Source organism: Pan troglodytes, chromosome 6 (genome assembly GCF_028858775.2).
Source record: "Pan troglodytes isolate AG18354 chromosome 6, NHGRI_mPanTro3-v2.0_pri, whole genome shotgun sequence".
In the NCBI taxonomy this organism is placed as follows: domain Eukaryota; kingdom Metazoa; phylum Chordata; class Mammalia; order Primates; family Hominidae; genus Pan; species Pan troglodytes.
Window position 1 is genome coordinate 157,271,452 of NC_072404.2, and position 24,279 is coordinate 157,295,730.

At 40.3% G+C, this 24,279-nt stretch overlaps 2 protein-coding genes across 3 annotated transcripts; one reads left to right on the forward strand and one right to left on the reverse strand.

Moving 5' to 3' along the window:
• The first annotated feature begins 85 nt into the window (after window positions 1-85).
• On the forward strand, window positions 86-3,275 carry LOC472536 (olfactory receptor 9A4). The gene has a single exon (XM_063815697.1). It carries the CDS (start codon window positions 1,431-1,433, stop codon window positions 2,373-2,375), a length of 945 nt encoding a protein of 314 aa, XP_063671767.1. The 5' UTR covers window positions 86-1,430; the 3' UTR covers window positions 2,376-3,275.
• A 124-nt stretch (window positions 3,276-3,399) lies between these two features.
• Window positions 3,400-23,497, reverse strand: CLEC5A (C-type lectin domain containing 5A). Of its 2 annotated transcripts, XM_016945504.3 has the most exons (7): window positions 23,254-23,495; window positions 22,661-22,759; window positions 21,788-21,847; window positions 20,342-20,410; window positions 12,282-12,418; window positions 8,220-8,326; window positions 3,400-6,723 (listed from the first exon to the last, which is right to left on the reverse strand). In XM_016945504.3, exons 2-7 carry the CDS (start codon window positions 22,737-22,739, stop codon window positions 6,609-6,611), a joined length of 567 nt encoding a protein of 188 aa, XP_016800993.3. In that variant the 5' UTR covers window positions 22,740-22,759; window positions 23,254-23,495; the 3' UTR covers window positions 3,400-6,608. The 2 variants fall into 2 exon arrangements, with proteins under 2 accessions (XP_016800993.3, XP_016800994.3); XM_016945505.3 differs by having other exon boundaries at window positions 22,661-23,497.
• Between the last annotated feature and the right edge of the window lie 782 nt (window positions 23,498-24,279).

The window sequence follows — 24,279 nt, forward strand, 5'->3', positions numbered from 1 at the left end:
GCCCCAGTAGTCTGGAGAAAACAGGGGGTCACGGAGGAGCAGATCTGCTGTGTGGAACTTCCAAGCTGCTCTAACAGACTGAGACCATGGCAAGTTGGATGCAGGCACAGACTTCCCATTGGGAGGTCTTGTCTCTCTGCTGAAACTGGGGTGCTGAGAACTGGGAGATGCAGAGGATAAGTTACCTCCACACCACAGCTGTTTTCTTGTCTCCTGGCCCTAGGGTGGAGGCTGTGTTGGGAGTTGAGGATTAAAGTTCCAGCCTCTTCACTCCTGGACTCCTCCTCTTCCTCTTTGTCATCTCATAACAAGAGGAATCAAAATCTCAGAGCTAGAAATTGTTAACTGGGAGCTGATCAGACTCTGTCTGCGTGGGGGAGACACAGTCACTTAGATAAGAGGTGGAGATGGCTTTCATTATAAAAATAAAGAGGAAGAAGTGGGTAATCCACTCAAGGGAGCTGGTATCCCAGAGGTCGGGGAAAGACTCAATACTTTGTCTTAAAATGGCTCTTACCTTGTGACAATGTCCTGGATAGACCTCACTTCCCGACATCACCCCCCAAAATGGTAAATATAACTGAAGTGAAAACTTTTAAATGAACATAATGCAAATGGAGCCTGTGTTTAGAGGATACAGAAGAAAAAAGTAACCATGCCTGTGTGAGATTGGCTAGGAATACTTTATTTATTTATTTTTTGAGACGGAGTCTCACTCTGTTGCCCAGGCTGGAGTGCAGTGGTGCGATCTCGGCTCAAGCAATTCTCCTGCCTCAGCCTCCTGAGTAGCTGGGATTACAGGCGTGCACCCACATGCCCGGCTAACCTTTGTATTTCTAGTAGAGACGAGGTTTCACCATGTTGGTCAAGCTGGTCTCAAACTCCTGACCTGGTGATCCGCCTGCCTTGGCCTCACAAAGTATTGGGATTACAAGCGTGAGCCACCACACCCAGCCAGGAATACTTTCTTATAATTGTTTAGATACATTAGGATTTGCAAGATGGAGACATAATAGGGAGAGAAGGCAATTTAGTTCCACCCAAGATGATAGAGGCGCTGGTGTAAGTGAACACGTTGTGATCATGGAAGCAGACAGGGTGGCCGGTGAGAGCAGAGTTGGAGGCAGATGTCTGGTGTATTGAGAAAGAGTGCATACTAGGGTGGGTGGGTTTTCATGTTTACCATTTGGTATTCATAACTGGATTTCATCTTCTTGAACATATACATTTATCTTCAAAAGATATATATTCTTCATGAAGTATTTGACATCAACATCGTGTAGAAAATAGTAGAGTCAGGTTATGGAGTTGAGGAGCAGGAGAGGAATGTTTTTTCAACCTGAAATGTCCTTAATCTTTTTAGGATGAGAAGCAGTTGTTCTCTCTCTTTTGCTCTCTAGATTTCACAAGGAACAAGGGCTTAGAACTAAATGTTGATGAATTACTCTAGTGCCACTGAATTTTATCTCCTTGGCTTCCCTGGCTCTGAAGAACTACATCATATCCTTTTTGCTATATTCTTCTTTTTCTACTTGGTGACATTAATGGGAAACACAGTCATCATCATGATTGTCTGTGTGGATAAACGTCTGCAGTCCCCCATGTATTTGTTCCTCGGCCACCTCTCTGCCCTGGAGATCCTGGTCACAACCATAATCGTCCCCGTGATGCTTTGGGGATTGCTGCTCCCTGGGATGCAGACAATATCTTTGTCTGCCTGTGTTGTCCAGCTCTTCTTGTACCTTGCTGTGGGGACAACAGAGTTCGCATTACTTGGAGCAATGGCTGTGGACCGTTATGTGGCTGTCTGTAACCCTCTGAGGTACAACATCATTATGAACAGACACACCTGCAACTTTGTGGTTCTTGTGTCATGGGTGTTTGGGTTTCTTTTTCAAATCTGGCCGGTCTATGTCATGTTTCAGCTTACTTACTGCAAATCAAATGTGGTGAACAATTTTTTTTGTGACCGAGGGCAATTGCTCAAATTATCCTGCAATAATACTCTTTTCACGGAGTTTATCCTCTTCTTAATGGCTGTTTTTGTTCTCTTTGGTTCTTTGATCCCTACAATTGTCTCCTACGCCTACATCATCTCCACCATTCTCAAGATCCCGTCATCCTCTGGCCGGAGGAAATCCTTCTCCACTTGTGCCTCCCACGTCACCTGTGTTGTGATTGGCTACGGCAGCTGCTTGTTTCTCTACGTGAAACCCAAGCAAACACAGGCAGCTGGTTACAATCGGGTAGTTTCCCTGATGGTTTCAGTAGTAACTCCTTTCCTCAATCCTTTCATCTTCACCCTCCGGAATGATAAAGTCATAGAGGCCCTTCGGGATGGGGTGAAACGCTGCTGTCAACTATTCAGGAATTAGCCTTGCTCTGAGGACTTTTACATGGTAAAGCACTTAGTATGGATTCTAGAATAATCTGAAAAGAACTTGCTCATCTTTGAACTGCATCATAATTATTACCATTATCAAATGATTTGCATGCAACAAAATACTTTTAAGTTACAGCTACGGTTTTTAGTATGGTTTGTTGTTACTTGAAACTCAGTCTATTATTTTTAAGACATGTCTTGCTATCTAGCTATCTATCTATCATCTGCCTTTCTTAAGATACGATGATTTCACAATTAAACTTTGAAAAATTAAATGTCAGAGATAGACTATCTATATAGTCTAGAAAATAGACTAGTGGTTGCTTAGGGCTGAGGGGAATGCAGACATAGGGTAGTGATAGCTAAGGGGTACAGGCTTTCTTTTTGAAATGATGGTTGTAAATATCTATCAATATACCAAAAATCATTGAACTATACATTTTCAATGAGTTAACTTTATGGAATGTGATTTATATTTCAATAAAGCTTTTGAAAATAGTATATTAGATCATGAAGAAGTATTGTGAAGAAAAGTGAAACAGGAATGAAAGGGAATATCTCTTGCAGGAGTGTTGAAATTTCAAATAAGGTTTTCAGGGAAGGATTGAGAGAGGTAAAGTGGTGATACATTCGGAAACTTGTTAAAGAACATTCCAGGCATAGTGAGTAATAAGTGAGAGATCCTAGGGAAGGCATAACAAAGATGCTGAAATGGAGTGTGCAAAGGAGAAAGCAATTGCAGTCAGAGTGGTAACTGGAATGCAGACCATGTAGAGCCTTGTGATCCTCTTTTTTTCCAGGTATGCAAAAAGATAATATTATTTTACTATTTTTTCTTTTTTTAAAAATTATACTTTAAGTTCTAGGGTACATGTGCACAATGTGCAGGTTTGTTACATATGTATACATGTGCCATGTTGGTGTGCTGCACCCATTAACTTATCATTTATATTAGGTATTTCTCCTAATGCTGTCCCTCCCCTCTCCCCACACCCCACGACAGGCCGTGGTGTGTGATGTTCCCTGCCTGGTGTCCAAGTGCTCTCATTATTCACTTCCCACCTATGAGTGAGAACATGTGGTGTTTGGTTTTCTGTCTTTGCGATAGCTTGCTCAGAATGATGGTTCCAGCTTCATCCATGTCCCTACAAAGGACATGAACTCTCATCCTTTTTTATGGCTGCATAGTATTCCATGGTGTATATGTGCCACATTTTCTTAATCCAGTCTATCACTGATGGACATTTGGGTTGGTTCCAAGTCTTTGCTATTGTGAATAGTGCCGCAATAAACATACGTGTGCATGTGTCTTTATAGTAGCATGATTTATAATCCTTTGGGTATATACCCAGTAATGGGATCACTGGGTCAAATGGTATTTCTAGTTCTAGATCCTTGAGGAATCACCACACTGAGCCTTTTAAGGATGTTTGCTCTTTCCAGAAGCACATTGGAAAACCATCACAGGGGGCTGAAGAAGAGTGACAGAATCTGTTTAATGTTTTAACAAGATCATCCTGGTTGCTGGATGAACAATACACGAAAGGACAATAAAGGGAGAAGGATGAAGGCCAGATGGAGATTGCATCAGTTAGATTTTGCTATACGAGAGACAACCAGAAAACTCCAGTGGTATACAGTGATAAGTTTTTATTTTTGTGCTTAGAGTTTCAGCTGATCTAGGGTGGCTCTGCTGATCTCAGGTGGATTTGTTCGTGAGTCTAAGGGTTGGATGGGGGTTGGCTGACCTAGGCTGGGCCCACATTTGAGGTCATGAAAAGTGTGCCTTTGATCTCATGTGGCTTGGCCACAACATTTTTAAGGCACCCTTCTCTGACTTGCGCAAATTTTTATTCCCATATTATAAATGAGTAAACAAGTTCTGAAAAATTAAGTGGGTTGCCTACATTAAGCTTCTAGCAAATTGAAAAGCTACTTCTTGGATGAAGATCTCAACTTCAAATCCTCCACAAAATGCTTCTCCTAATGTCTAATGCCATTGAGATACATAGAGGAATGTTATTTAATATGTGCAATAATTTTTTGAGATAGGTATTACTACCCCATTTTATCAGTAAGGAAATTAAGACCAAGAAAGGGTAAGAAAACTGTACTGATTCACACAGCATATTAGAAACAAAGTGAAAACTCAAATTCAGTGGCTTGCTAAATTTTCATTGCCTTTTTTTTTAAAAGCATGCCACTGCTATCTAATAAAGATCACATATATCTAAGCTTGCAAGGATCCAGGAACTCTCCCAATGATGAACTTAAACCAAAGCCCACGTATTCCCTATCTACTCCCCACTCCCACCCCAGGCCATTGGGCTCCTTTTAGAACCTGCACAGAAGTGTCTCCTAATCTTGGGGGAAATTAAACTGTCTACTAAAGAAATCACTAGATGTCTACATTTCCTGATCTTAAAAGTTTGCAGTTATTCTGTCATGAAATAGGAAGTGAAGCAACTACAGTTCTGTCTTCTCAAAACAGAAGGATTAGGATTTCCTTTCTGTTGTCTGAGTTCTGGGGCTTGCCTTTGGCTAGAGTTCTGTTGATATTTTTCTCCACCTAGACTCAGCCTTTCTTCCCTTCTCAACGGTAGCACTTATCCTTTCCCAACACAGTCAGAGAACTTGTATCTCCACCGGCTACTAATATAATTCCAATTTCCACCCCATCTCAAACACAAATTACTTCTGGTAATTCCCTTCAAGCAAGTTCTGACACCTGATGTGTTATCTCATGTTAAAAAATTGTAAGTGGCCATGCTAAGGAGCCAAAAATGATGAAACCTAGGAATGCAGAAGCAGAACTTAGTGTTGTAATAAAAAATATGATTTACAACAATCTTGTTTGGTATACATACAATGATATGTACAGTCATTACTGTGGTACATTGTTATTAGACACAAAATGGTATGTGCTGTACTTAGGTGACTATTATTTCCATCAGTTTTATACATGGTCTTCCTTATGGTTTAATTATTCTTACTCAAAACACAAAAGGCATCTCTTTTCTCTTTCTTATGCACCAAGCAGAGTATATAGCTGATGTCTTGTGAGTGTGGAGAACAGCCAGGGTACTCCAAGACTTTTCTTCCTCTTTCTTGCCTTTCTTCCAGTGTGGCCAAATGAACTCCCTGTTTCCTGTCTTAGGTGATTTCCATTTGACCCTGATGTTCCCTTTTTACTATGTGCTTATTCCTTGCCCCCAGCCAATGTTTCCCTGAGCAGCCCTTCTCTTTTTCTACTGCTTCGTCGGCTGGACCAGTTCTAGATCAATGTGATGCCAACCAGTGCCAGGCTCCTTGGGGTCAGTAGGCTGTGCCTGGTATCAGGCTTTCTCCAGAACTGAAGGGACGAATATATTGTGATTATTGTTGCCTAAGAGACTATCCAAAAATTTAAAAATATACTCAACAAATACAGCCAGGTACTCAAAACCTTCAGAGCAAAAGAAGCCTGCTTACCTAAATTTTGGTTACAAAGGAGTTACATATGTTATAATGGAGTTTCAGAAATATGACAAGGGAATTTTTAGCTTAAGTGTCTCTTCAGGGCTTTGCTGAAGAACAGAAATCTAGTGTGTTTGGTTCCCTTGGCTGCCTGGTTTTCTTCAAAGGGGTCTCCAAGAAGGTTCCTATCCTGCCCAGACCTCTCTCCATTCCCATAAACAATGCTGCTGTCCCTGCTGCTCCAAGCTCAGCACTAGGAGCCCTCCCCAAGGCCAAGCCTTAGTTCGGACTGAGGAGAGCCTCTGCTACCCTGGCTTGTGGAGTTAGGAGGGGCATGTGAATGGGGTTCCCTTGAGAACAGAGATGAAGTCACAGGACCTATGTTTATCCCTCTTCCACCATGATAATCCCTAAATAATGTTTATAATTTCTCACTCTACAGTTACTCCCTAGTAGTATGGTATACTCTGAGGCTAAAATAAAACAAACCCTGTCAACAGACTAGGCCTTTTTGATCAGTCAGAAATGCTCAGTACTACAGAAGCAGACCTCATCTCTATACCAACTGAGTTGTTTCCATAAAACTGATCCTGTCTCCTGGAGATGGCTAGCATCCAGTCCCCCAGTGCAGAAGAAAGAAGCTCAGTTTCCCAAATGGGCAAGGACCGCTACTGGTAGACAGATAGGTAAGTAAGAGAATCATTGGCCAGACAACCTATATGGATTCAAAAAGAGTTGCAAGTATAGTTCTTGTCACAGGGAACTGTGATCATTTGGCATTCTTCTCACAGATCCTGCGGTAGCTGATGTCACATGATGCAGCATCAAATGTCTTTGTTAGGCCAATGGTCGCACAGTTGAAATTCTGATTCTGATTGGTAACACTAAATGAGAAAACAAAACAAAACAAACAAACAAAAAACAAAGCATGGTGATGGCCCATCATTTTAGCCCAGCCTCTTCCTGATTCCAGAGTGAGAGTCTTGCAGGAGTTTTGCCTGGAAGGGCAGCAGACTACCGGGCCCACACACGTCTCCATCTGCATAACCTCCTTTTTAGCTCAGATCCCTTTCCTAATCCAGCTCCGCAAATGCAGCTCTAAACCCACCCTTTCCTGTCAGCTCTCCTGTGAGCTTGTTTGGATTCACAGTCTTGGACTAACTAACTCACTCTGGCGTTCGGTTAGAAGCATCTCATGGGCTGTCTCTTCTTCCAAAAGTACTGTTTAGGATAGTATGCATGTTCACAGCAAGAGGACAGGAAGGAAAAGGAGAGAGGTTGTGCATCCCTTTCCAGACCATAGTGGCCTCAGAAAAACTTGGTGGAGGTATTTGTTGGCTCTCCCACCTCTTTTTCTGTCATTCAGTCTGTTTCAGTCTGACTGAAAAGGCTCTGGTTTCAGAGAAATGTCATGTGTTTTGGACTAGCTTTATGATATTTAACACATTTCTAAGCTTTTCTTGTCCTCAGTTCAACTGTCTATGAAATGGGGAGTGATAAAAGCTTTTCATGTAGCATCATGGGGAATATTTCAGGAAACAACATATGCAAAGTGTTTAGCATAGTGCTGGCATTAGCAGACACTGAATAAATGTCAATTTCCTCCTCTCTGTAGGGAAGCCCAGTTACAGACTGGGGGACTGACTTGACCTCTGTCTGAATCACTATTTTTGTATAAACACTGGGAAGATTATTGGTGTTCTCACCAATCCTTATCTCCATGGAACAATTCACAAGAGACAGCTCTTGGGGGTTAGAAGTTCATAGCTTTAAGACATAGACAAGTTGCTTATAATAACCTTTCTTAGATAAAGAAGGCATATCTGGGGAAACTTGTATGTACTTTGTAATAAAATGTGATCTGTGGGTTAAAAGACGAAGCCCTTTTGATCAGTCAGAAACGCTAGTGTTATAGAAATAGATCTCATCTCTATACCAACTGGGTTGCCTCCATAAAACTGACCCTGTCTCCTAGAGATGGCTAGCATCCAGTCTAGACTCGTATCTAGTCTGTTTGAAGTCAAGAGACTGAGCTTTTTTGATCAGTCAGAAATGCTCAGTGCTATAGAAACTAGCATCTATAGAGAGCTACAAGATACATCAAATGAATGCTATGTAGGTGGATTGGTTTTGATCTTGATTTGAATAAAATAATTTGCTATATGAATACTCTTCTCTCTCCTTATGAAAGTTTGATCTCTTTCATAAGAAAACATTTATTAAAATGTGTCTCAGGGAATAGATGGGTTGGAAGAAAGGAGAAGAGCAGAACAGAGTCAAGTGTCAGCGTTTGAGCTATTCCAGGGTGAACCCACCAATCTCAGGTTTGGTCTTTTGAAGCAAACCAAGATCCCCAGGAAACTGTGGGATGTTCACGTACTTGCCGTTGAACACAGAGTTGTTGATCCAACGCCACCTTTTCTCTTCACGATGGTAAATTAAGCCAATAAAATACTTCTCAGCATCAGTTATGTCCTGAAGAAACTTCTAGAAATTAAAAAAAAAAATTTCACCAGTGAGTCTTTTAATGATGCCTCTCTTGAGCCAATGTGCCCATGATTATATCTGATCCTGGGAATAAGGAAGGCCGGTAGGGAACTCTGGGACCGGCTATAGCTGGGACTCACAACTAACCCTAAAGAAGTCGTTGTCAAGATTCAGAGGGAATTTGGAAAGCCTGAGGTCTTGTTAAAACACAGACTGCTAGGCTCCTGGTTAAGTAGGTCTAGTGAAGGGAACCAATAATTTACTTTTCTACAAAATGCCCAAGTGATACTGATGTTTCTGTCCAGGGACCACACTGTGAGAATGAAGGGGAAGGGGTACTGTACAATCTAAAACAGGGTCATTTAAAAAAATATGTCATGCTTCTATCCATAGGATTGTTTTTGTTGCCAGAAATTTTGTATGCTAAGTGAGGCTGAATCAAGTGCTAATAAAATGTGTTTCTATATATTGAGTACTTAGGAAAGGAAAACGGTGAGATTTAAAAGTGTTTTGCTTTTAAAAGTGTAATCCAAGAAGAAATAAGCAAGTGCTTGTCGAATATTTGCTGATTTGACACTAGTCCTAGACATCTTTGTTCTGTAATTAATTGGTGAGTTACAAATCATTTCAGCCAGAAGTGTTTCCTATACTTGTCACATACGTCCCATAATCAATGGGTATCCAAGTCTTATTCTTTCTATCCTCATGGCTATTTCCTTAGTTTCTCACTTTTCAATGTTCTCCTTTTCTGAAATATCTTATTTCATTACTTTTTAATTAATTACTGAATGTTCTCATTCACCAAACATCTCTCGAGTGTCTATTATATGCCATGCATTGTGTTAGGCTGAGGATGTGGAAACAAATATATTTCTCCTCAAAGAAATTATGATCAAGAGGGTTGGCAAACTACAACCAGTGGGCCAAATCCAGACTTCATCCTGTTTTGGTAAATGTTTTATTGGAATGCAACCATGCCCATTGTTTACACATTATCTACGGCTGCTCTCAAGTTACAACAGCAGAGACCAATGCCCTGAAAAGCTTAAAATGTATGTTATCTGACCCTTTTTAAAAAAGGTTTTCTGACCCATGGTCTAAAACCAGAATCCTTAATGCTGAACTCTCATGCTGGAAGCCATGGATGGTTTCCCAGGAAAACTATGAAACCACTGGAATGTTACGAAAAATATTTTGCTTATGTAATGTTTCTGGGAAGGGGTACATAGATTTTATCACCATTTTAAAAAAGTCAGTGGTCCCATCATGTTTGAAGAACCACAGGTTTAATGAGGGAAGACAACCAACTTAACTAGCATAAGGAGGTATCTCAGGTGTAGTACTAGGAAATTATATACTGGATCTGGAAGAGGCAGAAAGGAGAAGGCGATCATTCTACATAGATCTGAAGTTTTTCTAGAATGATAGATGAGGTGATACCTGAGATGAATTTTAGGAGATAGCTAAGTTTGTCAGACAAACTGTCGGGGAGAGTATGGACTTCCTGGAAGAGAGCATGGATTATAGGCAGGTGGGGAAGCAGCCTGGAGCACTTGAGGAACTACGAGATGCTTAGTGTAGTTAGTGCAGAGGTGGCAGGGAGGTGGTTTGAGAGACAAGGCTGGAGCAAAGGCAGAGGCGGCACTGTGCAAGGCCTGATATGATGTAAGATACATTGGATGTGCTTTGGTCAAGGAATAGGCTGAGGTGGACATCCAGGCCAAAGTGACTCAGCGAGTTTAGGGAGCAGGCATATATATATATATATATATATACTTGTTATATAACCTATTTGTGTAAGCTCATGCTTAGCTCAGAGCCACTATTGTTTGAAAAAGGTATAATTGACCTGCCGATGCTGTGCACGCAACTTGGCTTGGCTCAACGTGCCTTGACATGGTACAGGCTCTGGTGCCCAGAGAAAGAGAGAGAGAACCAAGGCTGTCCATCTTGCAGACTGATAGAGGGCAGCCAGGACATGGCTCAGCATGCATTCATGCCCAGAGGGAGAAAGAGTTAAGCTGCTGACCCTGAACGCTAAGGGAGAGCCGGCTGCGCAGCTGTGAATGGGAGCGGCTGGAGCAAGCAGCTGAGACAGACAGACGGAGAGTATGAGAAAGCTGCTGATGAAAGAGCTGCTGAATAAAACTACATTTCACCTGTGTATGGCCCCCCGAGTGTTCTTTCAGCTATCTGCCACCCACCCACTCCCCTAGGACCTTAGCATGGGCTGGAACCTGACCCTGAGTGTGACATTTGGCGTGGTCATGAACCTGACATATGCCATGCTAGGAGAACTGGCGTTTAACCCACTTTAATTTGGAAAATGGTACAGTTTAGAGCCTTAGAGGTATTATAATGTCAGTTCTGAGGAGGATAGCTAGAAAGAGTGCAAAACTGGAGGCAAGGAGATGGATTAGAAGAATTCTGAAGAAATCCAGGTGAGAACTGAACTATTTGTTGTTGGCATAGAGAGAAAAGGACTTGTTTAACAAATAATTGAGGAAGAAAAGAGAAGGTAAAGTCCCAGAAAACTCTTAAGCCTTCAATCTTGGGTGACATGAGTACTCACCAGTATTTGGAATGCAACAGGAAGAGTGGGGGGGTCAAATATAATTGACTCAGTTTTGAACATAGTTAGTTTGTGGGCCTCTTGAAACATCGAAGTGGAATTTGGTATACTTGTTGGGAGGAGAAGGATGAGCTGGAGATACAGACTTGAGAGTCACCAGCAAACCATTGCCATGATACCTTTGTCTTTTTCTTTTCCGTTTTTTTTTTTGAGACAGAGCCTTGCTCTGTTGCCCAGGCTGGAGTGTAGTGGCACAGTCATGGCTCACTGCAGCCTCCGCCTCCTGGATTCAAGCAATTCTTGTGCCTCAGCCACTTAAGTAGCTGGGATTTCAGGCATGCACCACCTCACCTGGCTAATTGTTAGCAGAGACATGGTTTCACCATGTTGGCCAGGCTAGTAGTGATGACCTTTTTCATCACCAAGGAAAAGGTACATGGATGTGTTTTGGTCAAGCAAATTGGGATCCACAAAACTTAATGGGTGTGGCAGACATGTCACACTTGCTTCTTCCCGTTGCCTTCCCTCCTTTCCTCTTTTCATTCCCCTGTCTTTCTCCTGCTTTTCTATCTTAAGACATTTTCCCTTGCTACCTGGGTACTTAGCCCTAGAGGGTTTGTAGCATCCAGATCCCTTGGTCATCTATTACCAAGATTCAGAAAGGAGATCTTCTTACAAATTCTTCTAAATCACAGGAGGACTTTCTAGAGGAGGAATAAAGGGATGGAAGCGAGAGAAGCAAGAGTATAGTGTATGTAGCACGGATTAGAGTATGGGTTTTGGAGTCAGAGAGATCTGAATTCAATTCCACGTTCTGTTATTTGACCTTGGGCAAATTACTTTTCTGTGCCCTAGTTGCCATTTATAAAATGTGGATAATAATACATCCTCATTATTATTATCATGATCATCAACTGCAAATTCAGTTCTATGACCTGATTCTTACTTTTTCACATTACTAATTTTGTCAGTTCACGTCTTCCTTGTTTACTATGCAGACTGGGATGGTACATTGACATCACATCTATAAGGTATTCTTTTTGTTGTTAAACAACTTTTATACACATCATCTCATTTGGTCATTTGCTTCACTTTAAATGTCTTGGCCCATCCCCAGGATGTCAGCTAATTACAGTGCGCTATAGAAAAGACCACAAGGTGCGAATTTCTGTGGTTAAATGAAACTGGAAAATCATGCTGCTTCACTGTTACTAAGAAGAATCTTCTAACCTCCAGTCCAGAACAAATAGCTTCAGTTTTTCAGCCAGCCACCTCTCCATTCCTCACTCCATCCCATCCCTACTCCCCCAAGTTTCCACCCCATCCCACCCACTGAGGCTGTGTGGAGTGTGTGGCTTTACTGTACCATTCCAGTGTTCTCACCAGTTTCTCTGGCGTGTTGACAATTGCCAATGTGGATCCTTTTCCTTTGCAAAAGTCCCTGCTTTCATTCCAAGATGATTCAGAAGTGGATAAGAAAAAACATCTTGCTTGATAAAATTCCCAGTCTTTGGGGCAGACTGAAGAGGTCCAAGAAAGGAGAGTACGAGTTTACTGGTTTGGGTTATAAATCCTGCAACTAAGTCATGAAACAGTGATACATATTTTTGCTTTGTTTTAACAATTATATTGGTAAAAATTATTCTCCATCCAGGAAGAAATTCCACCCAGTCTAGTCTGGTTCCTTGACAATATATAAGGAGAATAAGGAGAAGAGCGCAGTGGCTGAATAAAGTTTCCATTAGTCATCCCCCTACAGGAACACCAAATTTGACAACTATCTACACACAAAAAAGCACATATACATACATGAGAACAAAAAATCAGATGAACACTCAGTACCTGGATAGCTGAAAGAGGCACTGCAGCAGGTAGGAAAGATAGTCTTGAATTGCTGATACCACCCCCACCCTATCCCTGCTGCAGTGACAGCATGGCATGGTAAAGTCTATGTGCATGGGAGAGGGAGTGTGCAGGGATTGTGAGACTTTACATTGGACTCAGTGCTGCCCTGTCACAGTGGAGGGCAAAACGGACCAAACTCAGCTGATACCCACCCATGGAGGAAGCATTTAGATGAGCACTAGCCGGAGGGGAATAACCCATCCCAGTGGTTGAAACCTGAGTTCTGGCAAGCCTCGCCACTGTGAGCTGAATTGCTTTGGGGCCCTAAATAAACTTGAAAGGTAGTCTAGGCCACAAGGACTGCAACTCCTAGGCAAGTCCTTGTGCTGAGCTGGGCTTTGAGCCAGTGGAATTAGGGGGCACCTACTGAGATACCAGCCAGGGTGGCCAAGGGAATGCCTGTGCCATTGCTCTCCCAACCCCAAGCAGCACAACTTGCAGCTCCAAAAGAGATCCTTTCTTTCTGCTTGAGGAGAGGAGAGGGAAGAGTAAAGAGTACTTTGTCTTGCATCTTGGATGCAAGCCACAGTAGAATAGGGCACTAGTCAGAGTCGTGAGGTCCCCATTCCAAACCCTAGTTCCTGAAAGACATTTGTAGAGACACCTAGACATACCCTGGGCCAAAAGTGAATCCTCTGTCTTGAAGATAAGTACACAGTCCTGACAGGATCCCTTACCTGCTGATGAAAGAATTCTTGGGCCCTGAATAACAAGCAGCAATACCTAGGTAGTATGTTATGGGCCTTGGGTGAGACTGAGATGTCTTGGGCTTCAGATGAAACCAAGCACATTCTTCTGCTTGAGAAAAGAAGAGAGAAAAGTAAAGGGGGCTTTGTCTTGCACCTTATGTAACAGACTGGCCACAGAGAAGTAAAGGTCAGCTCTTGGGGTCCAAGATTCTAGGCCTTGACTCTTGGATAGCATTTCTGGACCTGCCCTGAGCCAGATAGGAGCCCACAGACATAAAGGGTAGGTTCTAGGCCTGGCAGCATTCGTGACAAGCTGACCAAAGAGCCCTTGTGCCTTAAACAAAAATCAGTAGTAGTCTGGCAGTGACCTTGTGGGCCTGTGATGGTAGTGGTCATAGGGTGAAGCTCCTCTGCCTGCGGAAAGGGGAGGGAAGAGTGGAAAGAACTATGTCTCATGATTTGAGTTTCAGCTCAGCCACAGGAGGACAGAACACCAGGTAGATTTATAAGGTTTTTGACTCCAGTCCCTGGTTCTAAGATAGCATCTCCAGACCTATTTAGGGCCTGGTGGAACTCACTGCCCTGAAGGGGAGGACACAGGCTTGGCTGGCTTCACCGTATGCTGATTATAGAGCCCTAGACATTGACAAAACATAAGCAGTAGCCAGGTAGTGGTTACAGTGGGCCTCGAGTGAGGCTCAGTGCTGTGCTGGCTTCAGGTCTGACCCAATGCAGTCCCAGTGGTGGTGGTCACAGGGATGCTTGTGTCACCCCACTCCCAGGTCTGGGCGGTTCAGCGCAGAGAAAGAGATTCTGTTTTGGAGAAAGTAAGGAAAAAGAATAAGAGTCTCTGTCTGGTAATCCAGATAAATCTTTCAGATCTTATCCAAGACCAACCAGGTGGGTACCTCTACGAGTCTGCAAGACCCATTACTGGGCTTGGAATGTCCCTCATGCAGATAGAGCTTAGTTCACAACACCCAAGTCCTTTTGAATACCTGGAAAGCCTTCCCAAGAAGGATGGGTATAAACCCAGACCATGAAGACTACAATAAATACCTAAATCTTCTATGCCCAGACACTGATGAACATCCACAAGTATTAAGACCATTCAGGAAAACATGACCTCACCAGTTGAGGTAAATAAGACACCAGGGACCAATCCTGGAGAAACAGAAATATGTGACCTTTTAGACAGAGAATCCAAAATACCTGTGTTGAGGAAACTCAAAGAAATTCAAGATAACACAGAGAAGAAATTCAGAATTCTATCAGATAAACTAAGAGATAGAAATAATTAAAAAGGATCGAGCAGAAATTCTGGAGTTAAAAATGAAATTCACGTACTGAGGAATGCATCAGAGTATATTAGTAACAGAATCAGAGAGGTCACAGAAGTCAGAGGAGACAAAAAAGAATAAGAAACAATGAAGCACACTTGTAAGGTCTAAAAAATAGCCTCAAAAGGGCAAATGTAAGAGTTACTGGCCTTAAAGAGGAAGTAGAGCAATAGATAGGGGTAGAAAGTTTATTCCAAGGGATAATAACAGAGAACTTCCCAAACCTAGAGAAGGATATCAATATCCAAGTACAAGAAGGTTATAGAACACCAAGTAGATTTAACCCAAAGAAGACTACCTTAAGGCACTTAATAAGCAAACTCCCAAAGTTCAAGGATGATGAAAGGATCCTAAAAGCAGCAAGAGAAAAGAAGCAAATAATGTACAATGGAGCTCCAATATGTCTGGTAGCAGACCCACAGTGTTACTGGGCTTGGGATGTCCCCCAAGTGGAAATCTTATAGGCCAGGAGAGAGGGGCATGGCATATTTAAGTTGCTGAAGGAAAAAACTCTTTACCTTAGAATAGCATATCTGATGAAAATATCCTTCAAACATGAAGGGGAAATAAAGACTTTCCCAGACAAATAAAAGCTGAGGGATTTAATCAACAGCACATCAGTCCTATAAGAAGTGCTAAAAATAGCTCTTTAATCTGAAAGTGAAGGACATTAATGAGCAATAAGAAATCATCTGAATATACAAAATTCACTGATTATAGTAGGTACATGGAAAAACACAATATCATAACAGGGTAACTGGTATGTAAAGTATCTTAAGTAGAAAGACTAAAAGATGAACCAATAAAAATGATAACTACAACAACTTTTCAAGACATAGACAGTAAAAACAAAGTTATAAATAGAAACAACAAAAAGTTAAAAAGTGGGAGACAAAGTTAAAATGTAGAGTTTTTATTAGTTTTCTTTTTTTGCTTACTTGTTTGTTAATGCAAGCAGAGTTAAGTTGTTATCAGCTTACAATAATGGGCTATAAGATAGTATTTGCAAGCCTCATAGTAACCTTGAATCAAAAAATATACAGTAGATATATAAAAAACAAAAAGCAGGAAATTAAATCATACCACCAGAGAAAATCACCTTCACTAAAAGGAAGACAGGAAGGAAAGAAAGAAGGAAGAGAAGACCAAAAAACAACCAGAAAACAAATAACAAAATGGCAGAAGTAAGTGCTTACTTATTAATAATAATATTGAATATAAATGGATTAAACTTTCCAATCAAAGTACATAGAGTGGCTGAATGGATGAAAAAACAAGACCTAATGATCTATTTTCCACAAGAAACACACTCCACCTATAAAGACACATACAGACTAAAAATGAAGGGATAAAAAGAGATATTCCATCCCAATGGAAACTGAAAAGGAGCAATAGTAGCTATACTTATTTCAGACAAAATAGATCTTGAGACAAAAACTGTAAGAAGACACAAAGAAAGTCACTGTATAATGATAAAGGGGTCAATTCAGCAAGAGAATATAACAATATAAATATATATGCATCCAATACTGGCACACCCAGATATGTAAGGAAAATATTATTAGAGCTAAAGAAATAGATAGCCTCCAATATAATAATAGCTGGAGAGTTTAACACTCTGCTTTCAGCATTGGACCAATCTTTCAGATGGAAAATCAACAAAGTAACATTGGACTTAATCTATACTATAGACAAAATGAACATAATAGATATCTATAGAACATTCTATTCATCAGCTACAGAATACGCATTCTTTTCTTCAGCATACGGATCATTCTCAAGGATAGACCATATGTTAGGTAACAAGACAAGCCTTAAAACATTCAAAAAATTGAAATAATATTAAGCATCTTCTCTGACCACAATGGAATTAAATAGAAGTCAGTAACAAGAGGAAGTTTGGAAACTGCACAAATACATGGAAATTAAACAATATGCTCCTGGATGACCAATCAGTCAATAAAGAAATTAAGAAAGGAATTGAAAAACTTCTTTTAACAAATGATAATGAAAACACAACATACCGAAACCTGTAGGATATTAAGATGGAAGTTTATACCTATAAGTGCCTGCATCAGAAAAAAACAAGAAAAAAGAAAAACTTCAAACCAAAAACCTGATGACAAATCTTAAAGAACTAAAAACAGCAAGCACAAATTAAACCCAAAATTAGTAGAACAAAAGAAATAATAAAGATCAAAGCAGAAATAAATTGAAATGAAGAAAACAATACAAAACATCAATGCAACAAAAGTCGGCTTTTTGAAAAGATAAACAAAATCAATAAACCTTTAGCCAGACCAAAAAAAAAGAGAAAGAGATGACCCAAATTAATAAAATCAGAGATGAAATAGGAGACATTACAATGGATGGCACAGAAATTCAAAGAATCATTAGTGACTGCTATGAGCAACTATATGCCAATAAATTGGAAAATCTAGAAGAAATGGGCAAATTCCTAGACACATACAACCTACCAAGATTAAACCGCAAAGAAATCCAAAACCTGGACAGATCAATAACAAGTAATGAGATGAAAGCCATGATAAAAACTCTCCCAATAAAGAAAAGCCCAGGATTCAATGACTTCACTGCTGAATTCTGCCAAGTATTTAAAGAAGAACTAATACCAATCCTACTCAAACTGTTCTGAAAAATAGAGAAAGAGGGAATACTTTGAAATTTATTCTATGAAGCCTACATTACCCTGATACCAAAACCAGACTAAGACACATCAAAAAATGAAACTACAGGTAAATATACCAATCAATATTGATGCAAAACACCTCAACAAAATACTAGCAAGCTGAATTCAACAATGTATTGAAAAGATCATTCATCATGACCAAGTGAGATTTATCCCAGGAATGCAAGGATGGTTCAACATATGCAGCTTAATCAATGTAATACATTATATCAACAGAATGAAGAACAAAAACCATACGATCATTTCAATTGATGCTGATAAATTATTTGATAAAAGTCAACATCCCTTCATGATTAAAACTCTCAAAAAACAGGGTATTGAAGGAACATCCCTCAACAAAATAAAAGCCATATATGACAGACCTACAGCCAGCATATATTGAATGGGGAAAAAATGAAAGCCTTTCCTGTAAGATCTGGAATATGGCAAGGCTGCACTCACTTTCATCACTGTTTTTCAACATAGTGCTGGGAGGCTTAGCTAGAGCAGTCAGACAAGAGAAAGAAATAAAGGGCATCCAAATTGGAAAGGATGAAGTCAAATTATCCTTGTTTTCAGATGATATGACCTTATATTTGTAAAAACCTAAAGATTCCACCAAAAAACTATTAGAACTGATAAACAAATTCAGTAAAGCTCCAGGATACAAAATCAACAGACAAAAATTAGTAGCATTTCTATATGCCAACAGTGAACACTCCGAAAAGAAATTAAGAGACTAATCCCATTTATGATAGCTACAAATAAAGTAAAATATCTAGGAATTAATTTAGCCAAAGAAGTGAAAGATCTATACAATGAAAACTATGAAACATGGACAAAAGAAATTGACAAGGACACCAAAAAAATAGAAAAATATTCCATGTTCATGGATTGGAAGAATCAATATTGTTAAAATGTCCACTCTACTCAAAGCAATCTACAGATTTAATGCAATCTTTGTCAATAACCCAATGACATTATTCACAGAAATAGAAAAAATTATCGTAAAATGTACATGGAACCACAGAAGACCCAGACTGTCCAAAGCTATCCTAAGCAAAAAAATAACAAAACTGGAGGAATCACATTACCTGATTTCAAATTATACTACAGAGCTTTAGTTACCAAAATGCCATGGTACTGTCATAACAACAGACATATAGACCAGAACAGAAGAGAGAACCCATAAATAATTCCCTACATCTATAGTGAACTCATTGTTGACAATGGTACCACAAACATGCATTGAGGAAGGGACAGTGTCTTCAATAAATGGTTCTGGGACACTGGATATTCATGTGCAGAAGAATGAAAGGAGACCCTTATCTCTTGACATATACAAAAACCAAATCAAAATGGATTAAAGACTGAAATCTAAAATCTCAAGCTATGAAAATACAAGAAAACTTTGGGGAAACTCTGTAGAACATTGAAGTGAGCAAAGATTTCTTGAGTAATATCCCACAAGCACAGGCAACCAAAGGAAAAATAGATAAATGAGATCATATCAACTTAAAAAAGCTTCTGCCCAGCAAAGGAAACAATCAACAAAGTGAAGAGACAATCCACAGAATGGAAAAAAATGTTTGAAAACCACCCATTTGACAAGGTATTAATAACCAGAATATATAAGGAGCCCAAACAACTGTATAGGAAAAAAAACCTAATAATCTAGTTAAAAATGGGCAAAAGATCTGAATAGACATTTCTCTAAAAAAGTTGTACAAATGGCAAATAGAAATATAAAAAGGTGCTCAACACCATTCCTCATTATAGAATTTCAAATCAAAACTACCGTGAGATATCATCTCAACCCAGTTAAAATGGCTTTTATCCAAAAGGCAGGCAATACCAATGCTGGAAAGGATTTGGAGAAAAGAGAACCCTCATACACTGTTGGTGGGAATGTAAACTAGTGCAACTACGGAGAAGAGTTTGGAAGTTCCTCAAAAAACTGTAAACAGAGCTACCACATGGCCCAGCAATTACATTCCTAAGTATAGGCCCAAAAGAAAGGAAATCAGTATATTGAAGAGACATCTGCACTCCCATTTTTATCGCAACACTATTCACAATAGCCAAGATTTAGAAACAACCTAAGTGTCCATCAACAGATGAATGGATAAAGAAATGTGGTACATATACACAATGGAGTACTGTTCAACCATAAAAAAATCAGATCCTGTCATTTGCAACAACATGAATGGAACTGGAGGTCATTATGCTACATGAAATAAGCCAGGCAGAGAAAGACAAACTTCACATGTTTTCACTTACTTGCAGGAGCTAAAATTTGAAACAATTGAACTCATGGAGATAGAGCATAGAAGGATGGTTACCAGGGGCTAGAAAGGGTAGTTGGTGGGGAGGTATGGGGGAGAAGTGGGGCTTGTTAATGGGTACTAAAAAATAGAAAGAATAAATAAGATCTAGTATTTGCTGGCACAACAGGGTGACTATAGTCAAACATAATTTAATTGCAGATTTAAACATAACTAACAGTATAATTGGATTGTTTGTAATACAAAAGATAAATGCTTGAGGTGATGGATACTCCATTTACCCTGATATAATTATTACATATTGCATGCCTTTATCAATATATATCATGTAACTCATGAATATATATACCTACTATGTACTGAGAAAATTAAAAAATAAAAGCCAAACTAATATGTACAAAGAGAATGAACTGGAAGGTCTTTATGGTCCCTTTGAGCAAAAAAATTCCATAAGAATAAAGACAATGGGAGAAATCTCTAAGAATTCAGTGCATGAGAACCTAGGGGATGGGGAGTAGGTTGTAACCATGCACTTTACCTGTTCCATAGCTCCTTGTGGTAATGAAGCCGTTGGGACTTGGGGAACTGCTCCCAAAAATCTGTGAGACTAAAGTGAAAAGTAAACCTAAAGGTTATGGTATGATGAATACAACACAGAAACAGAAACATCAGAGTATGGGCTGTGTGACTCTGAATCATGGAGATGACAAGAAGCTCTTGGCCACTCTGAGCTAGAACATTTCAAATAATTTCTTTCTTTGAGCCTTCCATCTAACTACTATCATTATTTGTCATGCTTGACACCCAAATCCTATTTCATGTCTCCTTTTTTTGATGTAGCCATAGGCATCAAATCCTGAGAAAAAGAACAGAAGAAAGGAAAAGTAATGGAGGAATTTAGTATCAGAGAGAAACTCTCACACTCCTATCGTATATAAACCTTTGACAGTGTTTTCTCCAAAGGACTGTTTGGAGTACTTCTCACCCAGGCTCCACACAGCATCTTTGCTGTTCTTTCTATTTCTGGTGTCCCAGATTCAGTATGAAAATTCATAATCCTGGGCAACTCTGGGACTCTTTTCTCATCAGCACTGTATTAGCGCTAAGGATTGAAGCTAATTGGAACAAAATTTCAGGGCCAAGTGGATATTAGCAGACAAGGAAGCAGGTGAACTTTAGGGAGATTTTCTATAAGCAGGGACGGGTCCATTCATTTCTAGAAATCCATATAGGGGCCTCATTTCCCTGGGAACACTGGCTGTCTGAGCAGGCAGCCGCAGTGGCTTCAGAGGCTGGTCAAACATCTAATCGGGCTGCCAGTTATTTGTCCATTGTGGTTGAAGACCACTTTACTCTGACATCAAATTAGTTACTTACATTTATCTTAATGAAACAAATTGGCATTCACTTTTTATTTCAGTACCCCATTTATAGACTCTAAGATGTAATAGCCTGGTTTTCATCAGAAACTACTTTGAGATTATAACTGAAGGACTCAATACATATTTTATGAGTATTTTCTCCATACAGCTCACTGTATTGGGTTGCCTCTGTTGATACTAAGATAAATGAGAAATGGTCTTTCTCCTAACGATGTCAGTAGTAATAGGTGTCTTAAGAGGAAGTGAGAGGATGTTGTTGGGAAAGGCTTCAGAAGGAAGCTGGTTTAATAGGGAGAGGAGAACCATGCCCCACTCTTCTCTCTATCTCCCATAGCTACTGGCTATTAAGCACTTTCACATTCTATTACAATGATTAGATATAAATCATCCCCATATCCAGGAGAAAAACTAAGGATCAGAAATTTCCCTCAGTCTGCTCTTGGTTTTCTCATATGTAAAAGAAAGGGAATTAATTAGAAGATCTTTATGGACCCTTTGTACAAAAGAATTTCTTGGGAAAGGAGGCTGTGTGGAAGGTCTCTAGGAATTCAGCATAGAAGTAGCAGGAGGATGGGGAAAAGATTTACCACCATGCAGATTACCTGTTTCATAGCTCCTGGTGGTGGTGAAACCATCGTTACTTTTGTTAAAAATCTGTGGGACTGAAAAGAAAATCAGCTGTTGGCTCAGCCCCAAATGTGACTGCATGATGAATATGACAAACAAGTATCAGCACAGGGGCTGCTAGGGTACTGTGACTATTACTGGGAAATACTGAACTCTCTGACTCAGTGAAGATGCATAAATGTGGTTTTGTGACTACGTTCCCTTATTCATATTTCTGTCCTGCTGTCTGACATGCTAGGAATTGCACCTTCAGATTGCATCATGAGGAAGACACCTCTTAGCTAACTACTGCCTCCCACTCACGTTTCCTTCCTCATTTATTTTCCCTACTGGCTTCTGGGGCTAGAGAAGATTCTAGTTTCTGATTGCAGTAAAATCCTTTCATAGGAGGCTTCTTTAACTAGGCATTTGGATGAATTAATTTATATGTATACAAAGAGAAATTTCTTTCTCAGTTAAATCCTGTTACATTATACTTCAGCTCTTACCATGGCCTTGTCATTGGGTTGAACTGGAGCTGTATTTTAGATTTTGCCAACAATAACAAGCGCTGCCAAGTACTTCAGCTGAGATCACCCAAATAATACTCTACTAGCAAAAGCTTTGCGTGGCGTTCTAACCATCAGAAACTGGTAAGTTCTATATCTCCAAGGTAGACCAAGGAGCCTGGCCCACTGTGTGTGCTGGGGAGTGAGAAAGGCATTGCCAATTGACCTCAGGTTGGGTCAGTTAGTCTCAGGTGGAAAGACTTGGATATGTAACCTTTACACACAACCATGCATTCTGAGAGAAGAGTCAATGAGCAAGACAACATGAAGTTTGGGGCAAGAGGTTGCTCAAATACTCACAATAAAGTAGAAATAAGGTCATTCCAACAACTTTAAGCACTACCACAATAAGCCCAGAGATGATCATGTGCCAGTTCATGATGAAGGAGCTGCAGGGGCCTGTGAAGATTAGAGCACAGCAGCATCAGAATTCGGGTACAAGGCTGCTTTTCACTAGGACATATCCCAGCCTCTCGCTCAGAGTACCCAAAGCAAGGCAGGCTTGGAAGACAGGCATGACATTGACAGGTACCAGGAGGTGACCCAACATGGGCCGCGAACACAGAAAGAACCATGTATTGATTGGAGCCTTGGAACTTGGCATACTGCCTCTCCTTCACTCATTCCCTATTCCAGGCCTCAGCCTTACCCTGTTTGTGGCCTCCTAAATTCTGTCTAATAATTAAACCCTCTCCTGTATTTTGAGAACCCTTATCCTTGAAATGACCCTTGTTCCCAAGGACCTTAGTCTGTAGCCTTCACCATACTGACTTAAGTTGTCAGAAGCCTCAATCTTCCAAATACCAGGGGTAGGTGAGAGACAGGACAGGCATCCCTGAAGGTCTTGGCATTGGTCAACAGTCCATGCAGCCAAGACAGACAGACAGACTCACCTCTTTCTCCCTGCTTGCTTGCAGATGGGGGTCTTCCTGGTGGCCTAATGCTTGGTGTGGCAGGCAGGGGCCCCGTCTCCTGAGAATATGCTCCTTTTGCCCAAGCAACGTTCTTCCTTCTTCACAGTCTCTGCCTTGGTAGCATCCCCGAGAAATACCTCTTCCTGTTCAGTGGGGTTCTTGGCAAAGGGAGCAGGCGGGGCAAAGAAGGGAAGAGACTCTCTAGCCCTAGTGGTGGCAAGAGCAGACTTCCTGCCAGGAGAGTTCTAATGCAGAGGAACATTTTAAGGACAATTTGGAAAACAAAATACCTCAATACAGATTCACCCTTCCTCTGTGTCTAAATCTCCTTGAAATACAGTGGGAAGAGAAATGTAGTAAAATTTTAACAAACATTGAATCTGGATAAAAGGTAGCTGGAAGTTATTTGTACTTTCCTTACAACATTTCGAAAGTCTGAAATTATGTCAAGTTAAAAATGTTAAGAAATCCAGTTGAAGACACTAATATGAATGAGCAGGTTCTTGCTGTTCCATTTGCTCCATTTGCTGGAGCTCTGCTCATTCCCCTTTATCATGGACTCCTCTCTGGCACCACCTGCTCACCTTCCAGACCTCATGGTGGCTCTTCAGTGTTTCTTGAACATGGCACTCTGCTGGATACAGCAGTGGGCTAGGGTGAACAATACTCAAGTCCTATTGTCAAGGAGTTTTTAATTGCATGTTAAATTTGAAAATTTACTTTTATTTTCCCTACTATGAAAACTACTGTGCTCATGACAAAAAAATGGCTGGAAAATATTAACAAGGAAAATTGAGAAAACAAAAACATTTATAACCTTGTACATTTAGTTATAGTCATTGCTAGCACCTCAGGGTGTATCCTTTCGAGATGAGTAGGTAGATAGAAAGATAGACGGATAGATAGATAGATAGATAGACAGAAAAACACTGGTTCACAAAGAACAATGGGAACATATTGTACATATTGTTTTGTAATCTATCTGCTCAAGATTAAGCTAACACT

Bases quoted from the DNA above. Each gene is read 5' to 3' on its own strand.
- LOC472536 (XM_063815697.1), top strand. From the start codon at position 1,431: ATGTTGATGAATTACTCTAGTGCCACTGAATTTTATCTCCTTGGCTTC.
- CLEC5A (XM_016945505.3), bottom strand. From the start codon at position 22,739: ATGAACTGGCACATGATCATCTCTGGGCTTATTGTGGTAGTGCTTAAA. The intron at 12,419-20,341 runs GTAAAGTGCATG...GGACCTCTTCAG, and splicing joins CACAAGGAGCTATGGAACAG to TCTGCCCCAAAGACTGGGAA. The intron at 8,327-12,281 runs GTGAGAACACTG...TTTAATTTCTAG, and splicing joins TCAACACGCCAGAGAAACTG to AAGTTTCTTCAGGACATAAC.